Genomic DNA, 14,148 nt, shown 5'->3' with positions numbered 1-14,148 from the left:
TCTTTCTTTTGAAGGAGTAGATGCTGCGTGGGAGCAGGGATCTCATGATGTTGTTATTAACATATTATGGTAATTCCGCTGAGTGTGCATTTCCTTTAGTCACATTAACCAACCTTAATATAGAAGGGGAGTCCAGGCTTCACAAAAAGAGGAGTAGCAACCAAATTGAGTTTGTAAGGTGACAGAACATAATGGACACTGAAAAGTTCACTGTCTTCGCTATGGCCACCTGGCAAAAAAAATAGATGTTTCTTGTGAGAACAGGACTGAATACAAAAAACAACACCAGTGTCATGTTAGCCATCCTGAGTTTCTTTCAGAAATAAGCTTTGTTTAGAACAAAATAATTAACCATTCTAGTATGAATTTTGACAAATAAATGAACGTTCATGGTTTGTTTAAGAAATATTGCTTTTATTGATAATTTAAGTATTTATTGTAAACAACTTAGAGTTTTTCCTACAAGTAAAATGGTATATATCAAGTGGTATATATTAACAAATAAATAGATAGTAAATTTATATCATGGTTCCCCCTTACTTTTCTTTAAACTAAAATGTTCCAAATATTGCAACTTTTCTTCATAGGCAAGTTGCTCCACCCCCTTGCTAATTTTGGTTGCCTTTTTTCTGAAACTTTTCCAACTCTTCACTATCCTTTTTGACATGAGGTGACCAGAACTGAACATGGTATTCCAAGTGTGGTCACACCCAGTGATTCCCCCCCCTAAAAAAAAACGTTTAGGGATACTCTTATTTTCCTGCTCATATTGAAATACTGCCCCTCAATGAGGCCAAACTTCGATTCACAAAATGTTTAGGGGTATGCGTATCCCTACGTCCCCCCAGAAAAAAGCACTGGTCACACAATATGACATAAGTGGGGCCAGAGATAGTGTGTGTGTGAACATGAGATAATTACCTGTGGATTCCAGCACTGAAGCAGCAATATAAAGTATTGCGCCATCAAGCTCTTGGAGACTGCCGTAACCTATTTCATCAACAGCCACTTTGCTGTTAAAATTGCACTCTGCTAATCCGTTCTCCATCTGATGATCAAGATGCATAACAGTATCAGAAACTATCCAGGCACAGAGACAGTTTTATGCATTTTATTTACAAAAAAAAATAATCTATACCACCTTTCATCCAATGATTTCAAAGAGGTTTTTAAAAAATACAGTTCGGTTTCATCTGCACTATACATTTAAAGTAGTATCATACCACTCTAAATAATCATGGCTTCCCCCCACAGAATCCTAGGAATTGTGGTTTGCTAAAAAAATGCTGAGAGTTGCTTAGAGAACTCCTTTCCCCCTCATCTATATACAATTCTCAGGGTGCTTTTACTGTACAACCCTCTTCCCAAGGAACTCTGGGAACTGTAGCCTTGTAAGGTGAATAGATCTACTAATTTCAGGGGGTCCAATCTGAATATAACTTAGTTGAATGCAGCATATACTGCCAATTCTGGCCCAACGGCATTGGCTGCCAATCACTTTCTGGGCACAATTCCAAGTGCTGGTTTTGACCTACAAAGCCTTAAAAGACTCAGGACCACAATACCTCCAGACCTGCCTCTCCCCTTACAAACTGACCTGGACCTTGCAATCGCCACCTGAGGCGATAATATTCTATATTGTAAACCGCCCTGTGATCCTCAGATGAAGGGCGGTATAGAAATTTTAACAACACTGAAAGAGCTGTGGGTTCCTTATCCCTGGCATAAAGCAATTCAGTCAACCAATTAGACTTGGACAGCATCCTGCAACACAGTACCAACATAAGCCATTTCACACTATTGCGATGATACCCATTTCCAGCACCAAAGTGTTCATCAGTGGGATGGCTGACTGATTCACTTTTGAAATCAGGACACTAAAAAGAACAAAAATAACTTCATTCGTTGACCTAGTTTTGGGGACAAATGCTTCTGAATCCTGAAAGGAGCACAAAAATAGTTGGCAGTTGTTTGCCGAATTACAAATCCTGGCAACTCTGAAGTACGTTTCTCACTTTTAGCTGATCTGAAGAATGAAAAATTCTAAAGAACACCAACGTTTTCTTGCCTGGAAAATATATTGGCATCCGCCCAAGTAATAGCAAATATTTCAAACTGAGTTCCCAGAAGCAGCTGGAAATGGAAGCAGTTCAAAGACATGCTGCACTCTCACCCACTCAAGGGAGGACCTGGCTGGAAGCCGGGTCTGCATCATCTTAAATCCAAGTAACTGATGTTTAAGTGGCTTGTGGACTGGGCTGTTAGTTAAAATGTGGAAACGGTTGGCTTCCAAGTCAAACCATTTATATATTTTTAAAGAGTGGAGATTTGGGATGGGGGAGATATTCAGTTGGGTTTGCATTTTAATTAACACTGAAAAAACAATGCACAAACCAAAATGGTTTTGTTTTGCTTTTAAATTCTCCAATTCAAAAGTGTCCAAATTGCATATATGTACATAAATGTGTATTATTAGTAAAAATATCCACATTAAAAATGCACGTATTGTATATAATATATATATATTAGTGAAAATAACACCAAAAATGCACATATTACTGAAAAGAACATTGGGAGAGGCTTTGCAGTTGGTTCCAACTCATGGGCTAGCGGTTGTCTATTCCTGCTATGAGACAAGGCTCCTCATAAACATTTCTGGATGCCAATGGTGGCTGGTGCCTACTAGGGACTGGTAGAGCATAAGGCAGGGAGCCCAGCAGCTGCTGGCACCAGAGCTAGTGACAGGCAGAGCCAACAAATTATAATTTTGTCCCCATCTATGTCCCTGCTGAGTCCTGAAAAGGGCAACTTTGAACCTAAAGAGGAGGAAGCTGAGAGGCAGTGCCACCCCCTGGACTGCTTGTCAGTAAGAAGCCAGACTGAGATTGGTGGAGAAGTGCCCCCCTTGCCCTGATGTATGAGGTACCACTTGTCTGTTTCAAGAGAGTGCACCTCTGGGGATGAAGTCAAACTGCACAGTGACCTCTCCAGGATGCTACCCTTGGCAGTGTACAGCCATACCTCGGGTTACAGACGCTTCAGGTTCCGTTTTTTCAGGTTATGGGCATGCCAAAACCCGGACGTACTGGAACGGATTACTTCTGGGTTTTGACAGCCGTGCATGCACAGAAGCACTAAATTGTGCTTTGCGCATGTGCAGAAGAGCTAAATCGCGATTTGCGCATGCGCAGAAGAGCCAAATCGCAATCCGCGCATGCACAAACGCAGCTCTGCAGGTTGCGAACGTGCGGGTTGCGAAAGTGCATCCCGCACGTATCACATTCGCAACCCGAATGTTCACTGTATACAGAAGTCCTAGGCTGCTCAGATAACAAGACTCCCCTCTCAGCCTCATCCTACATCAAGAGCGAAATTTATCCTTTACTTTTGAAGCATGGATGTAGGAAAAGCTCAAGTTCAAGCAGGCAAAATATACTGGTGAGCTGACTACTGTGAACCTCTCATATGTGTTAGAATTGGTAGCTTTTCCATGCACACATGCAGAAGTGGCAATCAGAAAATGACAACAACAGCAAAAATCCCCTCACACAGTTTCATGTTCGCTAAAGGGAAATTCAAGCGCACTTCCATCATTCACAGCTGACAGCAAACCAGAACTATGTTTGCTCAAACAAAGTGCATTTCTGTAAACCACCCTGTGATCTCTGATGGAGGGTAGTATCGAAATTTACATAATAATGATGATGATGATGCACCTGGCACAACAAATCCAGAGTTTTTGCTGGGAAATGCAAGGAAAAGCATAGGATGAATGAATAACTAGCAGGAAGATGTTTAAATGCTACACAAGCAAATCAGAACAAAAGCGCAATAAAGTCCAGATATCGTCGAACCACCACGTAAACTTTGTGCAAGCAAATCAGGATGGATGCTCAATAAATAGGTCCTCTGGGGGAGCCCTTAAATGTGCTCTTTCAGATTTAAAAATGAAAAGCATTGACTGTGAATACAAATATTAATTATTATAGATTTGGGGACACACACCCCAAATCCTAGAAATTAATAAATGGTAGGATTTTGATTATGTGGAGTGTTGAAGGGAAACTTGCAGGCCAGTGGGAAAATACAGGCTAAGCTTTCTTTCCAAGCCAGGGCCTCACCTGGGATCGAGGCATTAAAATGACGAAATGTCATGTTAGCCCATCTGAGAGCCTGAGCGTGGGAAGACAGGGGTTGCCCTGGTGACAGGATGTGGGTTCACAGTGACAGGAAGAGTCTTTTAGAACAAGGTGTGCTAGGAAGAAGATGGGGAAGAAGAAAGATTGGAAGAGATGCCTTTGACTCCACGGCTGCACTGCTGTAGGAGACAAGCCTTGCTTGAAAGGACCATGCTGTAAGATCTGGACTTTTTAATAAATTGCTGGTCCAAATGTGTTTTGTTTTGTTTTAAAATGTTACATGGCCCTGCTAGAGTACGGCTTACTTTCATGGAAAATCAACAAGGCATCAACTGATGTGGCCTGGCTTCTCAAGCCAAGATAAAACCGTTCTGTGATGAGGTACTGTCTGCTCAATTTCAGCCCAAAGTAGCCTGTGGTTTGTTCATGTTTTCCTTATACCCTTGATAGTACTAGTTTAAAATTGGAATGTTGACACTCAGTAACTGTCAGGGTAAACCTGGAGACAGATCTAAACCTCAGAAGCTACACTGGGAACTGTGACAGGAGGCCTGAGGTAATTATTTTTGATCCAACCTTACCTCAATGCGTTGCAATGCTCTGGGAAGCATCTTTTTTTCAGCTCCTTGAATTATTCCAAAACGGACATAAACTTGAGCATTAGCCAATCTCTTGTTGTAAAAATATCTTGAAAATAACAGCAAAGTAGAAGTATTATTATTATCACTACTATTACTACTACTGCTACTACTGCTATTATTATTATTTCAATTTAGTACCCACCCTTTATCATAACACCACAGGGTGAGATACTACAATTTAAAAGACATTATTAAAAACAGTTCAAAACAAAACCACTCCACCAGTTATTGACACTGTTTCACAGAAAACTATGAGCTAAATTTATAGTAGTAACTGATTTATTTCAGACAAGAAGGGCTTTGTTTCTTTGTTTAAAAAATGTATCACGATGAGGTAAAGAAATTTCAGAAGCACTGGGTTCTGTCACATTAGTCCTACTTGGAGTAGGCCCACTGAAATTAACTGACAAGAGTAATTTAGGTAGATTAATTTCAGTGGGTCTACTCTGAGTAGAACTTAGTTAGATTAACATGTATTTTGAGCTATAATTTTAGCTTCAATATATGTTTTAACGATTCATTATTGTTCTATTTCGGGGGTTTTAAGCTCTTTAACTTTGATTTTTATTGACAATTTTAATGTATATTTTATATTTTATGTAAACCGCTAAAAGGTTTTATGTTGTATCCATTGCTAGTCCTAATCAAAAAGGACCCACCGAAATTAATGCTCGTTACTTACTTAGATCTAGAAATTTCAATTTGTCCACTCATAGTAGCAGTTAGATGAACACAACCTTTTATTCACAATTACGTGGTATATACATTTTGTTAGATAAATAACTTCAACCAATTATAGCAGAAAACAAGAGTACAAACAATTAAGAGGAAGAAAGCCATGTTTTACATTCCAGAATCCACTACAGCTCTGCGGTGGATACAAGACAAGACTCTCACATTGCAAATCCTGCCCCCCCCCCCATTAAAAATAATTGCTTTTAAAAAGCAAACCCAAAGACAAACAAAAAGGATGCAATATGCACAAGCCCGCCTTACCTCGCTTTAATAATGATCCTGAATTGTTCAAATTGCTGAGAGCTTATAAAATTCTTTTCTGGTTCTATCATGACAGAGAAGCTTGGCAATGCTTGAAATGTGAAGTGGAAGAAAGCTCAGTTAAACCCTTTTACTTTTAAGTACTGTATAAAAGAGATCAAATCTATTTCTGCAGAACATTCACTGCTAGAGCTAGCACCTGTTTTCACCGGCCCTCCTTCCAGAGTTTGGAGGCATGTGCTTAGACCAGCTCCTTGCTTAAGAGCAGGAAAGGGGAAGAAATTTGATTCAGTTCAAATTTAGAAGCAAACTTGCCTTATTCTCACTTTTTGAAACAATATGTGAATTGAAGCACAATCACCCTTCAAAAACTGGCACTACTCTGAATTTTGCAACATAGTTCTCAAATTAAGTAATTTATACAAAGATGCATATATTAGGGTAAAGTATGCATATTAATGCAGTCATTAGTGAACATAACATACAAAAATACGGGAAGCTGCTTTTCAAATATCTGGATATCAGGTAAATCTGCTTATAAAAATGTGCATATTAGGAGAGATAGCACCCAGTGGGTGCTATCATGTCCTAATGGGTGCTTTCATGTCCTCTCTCAGTTCTCTCCATGCTGATAACCAGCTGGAAGTTTTCCTTGCATAATTGTAGAACATGCTTCCAATGAGCTTATTATTAATTAGATTTCTTACTCACCCAGGGCTGGTTACAGCAATTAAAAAATACATAATGAAAACAGTTTGAAACACATTATAGTCAAGGGGATAAGGTGGGTGCTAATCTATATATTTGTATACCTATACGGTGTTAAAGGCCAGGGTGAAGATGTCTGACTTCAGCATAAACCAAAAACTACATAACAAGGGTGCCAAATACACCTCTGTGGGGAGGGAATTCCATGCCTTAGGGGCTGTCAAGAGAAGGCCCTCTTCTGGGCCACCAACCTCCATACTTCTGAGGGCAGCAGAACTACCAAGATGGCTCCCTCTGCTGATCTTAACACTTGAGAGGGATTGTAAGGAAGGACGTGGTCTCTCAGATATTTGGGGCACAAGTCGTTTAGTACTTTAAGCAGATAATTAGGTATGGTCGTCCTCAACTGCTTAACCATTCATGAAATTAATCCACTGATGAAATTCATTAAATTTATATCCCACTCTTCCTGCCCCCACTCCCTGCCAAAGGAGCCTAGGGCAGCAAACCTCGAGCAACAAAACAATACAATTAAAAGCAAAACAAAACATTTACAAACATCTAAGGACATCTAAAAACAGTTAACAAATAAATATGTCCATCCTACTCATTACCAATTCAAAGAATATTATAATGCACCTCCCCCAAAAAGAGAATTAGTGAATTGGCTTTATAGTATCCATATAAATATCCACATTACCATATTCTTTAACTTGAAACCCTGTTTTGGCAGAGGTTGTGAAATCCTTTTGATACTTGGCTTTTATTGTCCAGTAACCATATCTATGGGGAGAAAGATAAGATTAAAAAAAAAAAATGGGGAAAGGGAGCCTTAAAGCCACACACTGGGCTTCTTGGTTGAGCAGGAATTTGGACCCAGTTTCCCTGGTCAAGCCTCTAACCACTAAAGTTATGCCCATGGGCCAGGCTAGGGAAACTCTTTTTTCTTTCTCTTTTTGCAGAAAAGTGTCCCCTGTGCTGTTTTAGACTTCAAACACCTTTTCCTCTGTATTTTAGTTCCTCCTCCTCTGCAAAACTGCACAGACAGAGGGTGACCTACAGAAACGAAGATGTTAATTTCTCTTTATTTCCTTTCAGTAACGTTTTACAAATGCTTGTGGTTTCAGATCGGTTCCAAGAAATTGGGGGAATTGTTACTGTGAAGTTCCTTCCAGGCTTGCCTCTAAGCAAATAGCTTTACAAAGTTTTACCAAGCAGAGCTCTGCTGCGCATGTAGTAGCCAGTGCGTTTCTCCTGCATGCCCCTATGTGCCAAAACTCCAACAAACTATATGTTTCCCTGTCTTGTGGCAAAATCCCAACTCCTTTCCCTATTATATTTGAAGGCAAACCACTGCTTAATGCAGCAAGAAGTGACAGAAAGTAGTCAAGGAAGGTGAAATAGAGAAAGAGAGAGAGACTATATTCTCAAAACAGAATGACTTGCTGACTGGCACTTTCCACAGAAACAAAGATATTAATTTTGCTTAATTCCCTTCCAGCATTGTTTGAGGTTACAAACAGCTTGCAATTGATTGGGCTGAACACCATGCAACTGTGATGTTTCATGCTGGTTTGTATCAAACCAATTAGCATTACAAAACCCAGCTATGGCATGTAATATGCAATATTTTCCTTATAGTTGTAAATTAAAGTGCTTTTGTTTTTTGCTTTTTTCATTGAATAAAGCACTGTTAACTGTGTGTGCCATTGTAATGGATTGCTTTGAAGTCATTTCTGCACCAAGTAATTTTTAGCCTCCAATTCCCCCCCCCCACACACAACCCATCCCGTATTTTGCCCGACCTGTCCTTTATTTTGCCCAACCAAAAGTGGCAACACTACCATGGGCCCTACGACCCTACAACATTTCTCTGATGAAAATAGGGATGTCCTACCATACCCTTCAACATTTCTCTGATTAAAATTAGGACATCCTAAGGAAAAGCAGGGCATTCTGGGATCAAATCAGAAACTGGGATGATGGCTTCTGTAAATCCATGACTGTTCCTGAAAAATAGGAATACTTGGAGGGTCTGCCTTGAGGTCTTCACCTTGCACTCACAAAACCTGATTCACCACACACAGAGAGACACAGCTCCTTTGAGACGGTGAAAGTTATATTTTTTTTAATCCTTTGAAATTTACACAGAGCTTAAGAAGGAAATTAGAAGGGTGACTCTCTTGCCCACTTCCTCTTTCAACTCTGTGCTTTTCAGCACTTGGATTAATTCTACAGGACCTGGCTTGTGCATTGATTGCTTGGAAAACGTAGTCTGTGTGCATGCATTTCATTTCTTTCTGTTTTGGGGAAGGGCAATTGCAGGCAGAATGGGGAGGCAAAAAGTGGCCAGGGGGGTGGCACGCACAGCACTCGCTCCAAAATCTAAATGTGCTGCGGGACCTAAAAAGCTCAGCAACCCTAATCTAGTCACTGAACCACATTGGTGTTGTTAAGTGTGAGAGAGTTCTTTGGAGACCCCCTAACCCCCTCTCAAAGCTGGGAAGAGGGATTGATAGTTACCGTAATCACTCTGAGTATTGTAGCTGTTTGATGGCGATAGCGGTCTCAGCACCCTGAATAAACTACAGTTCCCAGGATTTTGGGGGGGGGGAGGAGGCAATGACTGTGTCATGTGCTTTGAAACTGCTTTAAATGTATAGATGAATGTATCAGATGGGGGTCTGTGCATGTTAGTATCTCTCTTTTGGAACTCATGCCCATACATACCCTCCCAACATTTCTCAGATGAAAATAGGGACATCCCATTCCAGAATAATAATTTTACTATGTATACCCCGAACATCTTACTGGGTTGCTCCACTCTAGGCAGCTTCCAACATATATAAAACAATAATAAAACATTAAACATTTTTTTTAAAAAAACCTCCCTATACAGGATTGCCTTCAGACAGCTCAGGGGTCAGATAACTCCATACCCTCCAACATTTCTCCAATGAAAATAGGGACATCCTAAGGAAAAGCGGGACATTCCAGGATCAAGTCAGAAACCAGGACGACTTCTCTAAATCAGGGATGTCCCTGGAAAATAGGGACACTTGGAGGGTCTGCACAATGAAGCTTACAACAACTCTATGATTCTATGACTGCAGTCAGTTAAGTCTGAAACAGTGCAATGTAGCATGCGATTAGAGAGGGCTGGCGGACAGCGTTAAAAAAACAGAGCTGTCATCTTTTCCTTAAGCAATAAACCAGTTACGTTGCTCCTTGCTTTCAAACACCAAATGAATTTCCAGCACCCCCTCGAGGGCTAAAAGGAAACATGTTTTGCACCCTTTCAAATACAGTGGTACCTCGGGTTACATACGCTTCAGGTTACATACGCTACAGGTTACAGACTCCGCTAACCCAAAAATAGTACCTAAGGTTAAGAACTTTGCTTCAGGATGAGAACAGAAATCGTGCTCCGGCGGCGTGGCAGCAGCTGGAGGCCCCATTAGCTAAAGTGGTGCTTCAGGTTAAGAACAGTTTCAGGTTAAAAACGGATCTCCAGAATGAATTAAGTACTTAACCCGAGGTACCACTGTACATTGAGAATGCTGCACATCTCCTTTATTGTATCTTTAAGGCATTTTGTAAGGGCCAAACGAGATGTGATGTGATGTTAACTGCACAGGTGACATTAAAATGCATGGGTTTTTTTTTTAAAAAAAAATCTAAACAGCAATCGAGGTGGAGCTGGAGTTCCAGGAAGACCACAGTGGTCAGGGAAGAAGAATCAAAGTATTTTCCTCACAGCTGTAGTTCCAACCAAAGGCCCTCCCCTTAAAACTGTTCTGTGGGACTGGTAGGGTGGAAAGCAGGTGGAAAGGGGGGGGCAAAAGTAGGTATAGCTAGAGCCAATGTGTCAACTAATTCTAGTTTTGTCTCCATCCTCCTCCATGTGGAATTTGTCAAGGAATAACACTCTCTGGATTGGTTGACAGTAAAGCCAGATGAGCGCCACAATCCCAGAGTCGTCTGCGACTGGACCTAATGGTCAGGGGGTCCCTTTACCTTTACGGCAAACAGGTAAGGCAGGGTAAGGGAAGGCAGGTTGATGGGATGGTGTTCCCATCCCCCTAATGGAACAATCTCCACTGAAGCTGCTATTTATGCATTGTTAAACTATGGAAAAAGGGACGCGGGTGGCGCTGTGGGTTAAACCACAGAGCCTAGGGCTTGCCAATCAGAAGGTTGGGGGTTTGAATCCCCGCGACGGGGTGAGCTCCCGTTGCTCGGTCCCTGCTCCTGCCAACCTAGCAGATCGAAAGCACGTCAAAGTGCAAGTAGATAAATAGGTACCGCTCCGGCGGGAAGGTAAACGGCGTTTCCGTGCGCTGCTCTGGTTCACCAGAAGCGGCTTAGTCATGCTGGCCTCATGACCCGGAAGCTGTATTTATTGGCTCCCTTGGCCAATAAAGCGAGATGAGCACCGCAACCCCAGAGTCGGCCACGACTGGACCTAATGGTCAGGGGTCCCTTTACCTTTACCTTTAACCAGGTCTGCCTCGCAGGGTACAGAGCCTGGGCATGGGTGGGTACTACAACTATGATGTAGTGAATTGAGCAGAATGCAAGAGGCAATGGAACATCAAATTTTGGACTTGCAGAGGGTGCCGCTGAGATTTGAAAGACCGAAGTCCACCCCTGCCAGACAGTCCAGCAGGTGGATCACTGTCTCTTACTGGGAGCCTTTGAAGGCAGCCCTGTATCAGGAGGCTGTTAATGTTTGATGTTTTACTATGTTTTATATGTGCTGTAATCTGCCCAAAGTGGCTGGGGAAACCCAGCCAAATGGGCAGGGTATAAATAATAAAATTATTAATCATAATAATTAGGGGATGGGATGGAGTAAGGCAGTCAGGAGGGTTTCAGAGTGCAGAAGTATGAACAGGAGTGCTGGATGGGCTCAGCCATCATGTTTGCACCATGCTGAGCTTGTCACCACCTCACCCCTCGCCCTCTCAGAAATGAGCAGCAACTCACCTGTCAGATGGTCAGGTAAGTGCCTCTGCCCCATCATATCATCCACTAGTGGAGACAAGCCTTCTTGCTTTCCCTTCCACTCAATTTCTGGTCTCCAGTTTTGAGAGGTTTTATCTAATGAATGCATTTGTAAAACAATACTGGAACCCCCACCCCCCTCCACCATGTCAAGGCTCCAAAATTACTGATTTGACACTAGTGACAAGTATTCGCTGCACCATGGGATACGTCGTGATCAATCCACTTGGATTCAGGCTATATAAAAAAGATTTTTAAGCTGACTGAGCACACATCCCTTATACTAAATAAAGGAAAGGTTTCATTCAAGCTGTAACATTTAAAATATGAACAGATCTACTTAGGATATGGTGGGATTTTGAAGTCAGGGAAAGATAAAATCCCGGTGATGTCCTCTTCCTCGATAATATCCACTTCTACTCCATCAGGATCCTGTACAGAAAATAAAAACAGCTTTTACAGCTATGGCACAATGTTAATTATCCAAATGAATAAGATAGCATATATGTCTTAGGATAATCAAGTATAGAAATCCACAAAGGTTGTATGCTCTTTTGAATCTTTTTACCAATTTTTTAAATGAATTATCTCAAACTTAGGATATTTTTGAACTGGACAAGGCTATTACATCCACACCATATGTTTAAACTACCTCTAATGAACTTTAAATCACATGGCTTCCCACAAAAGGAATCTGGGAACTGTAACATACCTGTTACAAGAGCTGCAACTCCCAGCACCCTTAACAAACTACAGTTCCCAAGATTCTTTGGGGTGAGCCATGTGCTTTCAATGCAAGGTGTGACTGTAATGAAGCAACGAAAGAACACAATTATATTCCATGAAGAGCTTGAGCATTCCCCTAGCTGCTCAGTGAAAACTGCTAATTCAAGTTCTTGGCGGAAATGGCCATTCCAGGCCACAAAAGGACACCTGGTGTTCCTAACTATTCCTGGTGCTCCTTGACTGCTTTGAACGGCAAAGTGTGGCAGTGCCTGTACTTTGGAACTCCCTGACTATTGAAATCAAGCAGGCACCTTCCCCATACACTTGTTGGTGCCTGCTAAAATCACTCCCATACTCCACATGGCATAATTATGAAGCTGAGCCCGCCTCAGTCTGAAACAGAAGAATTTTTCACATGCGCACAGGATAATGTGAGGAAATACGGTAATTTTTCACATGCACTATGGCATAACTGCATGATATTCTGCTTGTTTTCTAATTGCTTGTAACCATCGTACACCTACATATATGCTTTGGAGTTCAATATGAGTCAATAAACTCCTTTGACTAGTCAAGTACCGTATTTTTTGCTGTATAAGACTCACTTTTTCCCTCCTAAAAAGTAAGAGGAAATGTGTGTGCGTCTTATGGAGTGAATGCAGGCTGCACAGCTATTGCAGAAGCCAGAACAGCAAGAGGGATTGCTGCTTTCACTGCGTAGCGATCCCTCTTGCTGTTCTGGCTTCTGAGATTCAGAATATATTTTTTTTCTTGTTTTCCTCTTCCAAGAACTAGGTGCGTCTTGTGGTCTGGTGTGTCTTATAGCGCGAAAAATATGGTAATTGGTTCCATAATACAATATTAATAAAAGCTTACAAATACTTCAAGAGGACTGGTTTCACCATCTTCTTTTTCATTTTTTCTCATCTGTCCCTTTTAAAAATAAGCTTCCTAGCTCCTTAATAAATCTCATATGCACAAGTGCACAAAAGCTAATTTCACACTGCAAAAATTAATATTTTTTGACACAGCACAAAATGTGTCTAGCTGCATGTTAGACTCACCATAAATGTTAAGGTGGCAGATCGTCGTGCTGGCTTCAGTTCTTCATTCAAAGAATAGACCCTGACCTTCACTGTAATGTAAAATTTTTTATTTAATTTACTTTATTTATAAGGAAATCTTTCCCTCACTTTCAGTCCCATTAGGGCCTCCCAAGGCAGCTACCGACAAAATCATAAGCATAAGAAAACCATCAACCAATAGCAAAAGAAACACACACAGCCATAGCAGCAGTGCAATGGCAATCAACAACAATCAATGTTAACTGTAATTAATCACCGGACAGATTACACTCATGGCATTATCGGGGGGTGGGGAGTCAGGATGCACACTTAGGCATCACCATGCATAAGCTTTGCATTTCTGTGTGTGGGTTCTATTTTTTATTTATATCTTGCCTTTCTCCCAAGATGAGATTCAAGGCTACTTCCAAAATTTAAAAACATCAATTAAAAAAAGAAAGAAAGAAAGTTAAAAGCAATAGTTAAAATACATCGAAACACATTTAGAACCAGCAATTATCTCAATAGGAAGGTTTTAGCCTGCTGGTGGAAGGCTATTAAGGAGGAAATGGCCACAATATGGGACTGTTAGCAGACCTTGTAGCTTGGATGAATTATACAGTGGTGCCTCGCAAGGTGAAAAGAATCCGTTCCGCGAGTCTCTTCGTCTTGCGGTTTTTTCCATCTTGCGAAGCAAGCCCATTAGCGGATTAGCGCTATTAGTGGCTTAGCGGGCTTAGCAGAGCAGCTGATAAGCGGCTTAGCGGATCAGCTGATAAGCGGCTTAGCGGATCAGCTGTTAAGCAGCTTAGTGGCTTAGGATCAGCTGATAAGTGGCTTAGCGGGTTGGGGAAAGGGGGGGGAGGA

General features: G+C 41.3%; 1 protein-coding gene across 2 annotated transcripts in view; it reads right to left on the bottom strand.

Moving 5' to 3' along the window:
• Positions 1-14,148, bottom strand: part of C5 (complement C5) — a 74,317-nt gene that overhangs the window by 52,401 nt on the left and 7,768 nt on the right. For both annotated transcript variants that reach the window (XM_082208778.1, XM_082208777.1), the window contains exons 4-10: positions 13,282-13,352; positions 11,832-11,923; positions 7,185-7,267; positions 5,777-5,867; positions 4,721-4,826; positions 922-1,048; positions 114-229 (exon numbers count right to left, since the gene is read on the bottom strand). In XM_082208778.1, coding sequence (XP_082064904.1) covers positions 114-229; positions 922-1,048; positions 4,721-4,826; positions 5,777-5,867; positions 7,185-7,267; positions 11,832-11,923; positions 13,282-13,352 — 686 coding nt within the window. The remainder of the gene's footprint in view (positions 1-113; positions 230-921; positions 1,049-4,720; positions 4,827-5,776; positions 5,868-7,184; positions 7,268-11,831; positions 11,924-13,281; positions 13,353-14,148) is intronic.

This window comes from Podarcis vaucheri, assembly GCF_965113315.1.
Source record: "Podarcis vaucheri genome assembly, chromosome: Z".
Classification (NCBI taxonomy): domain Eukaryota; kingdom Metazoa; phylum Chordata; class Lepidosauria; order Squamata; family Lacertidae; genus Podarcis; species Podarcis vaucheri.
Note: the sequence above shows the minus strand (reverse complement) of the source record. Positions and strands in the feature narration are given on the sequence as shown.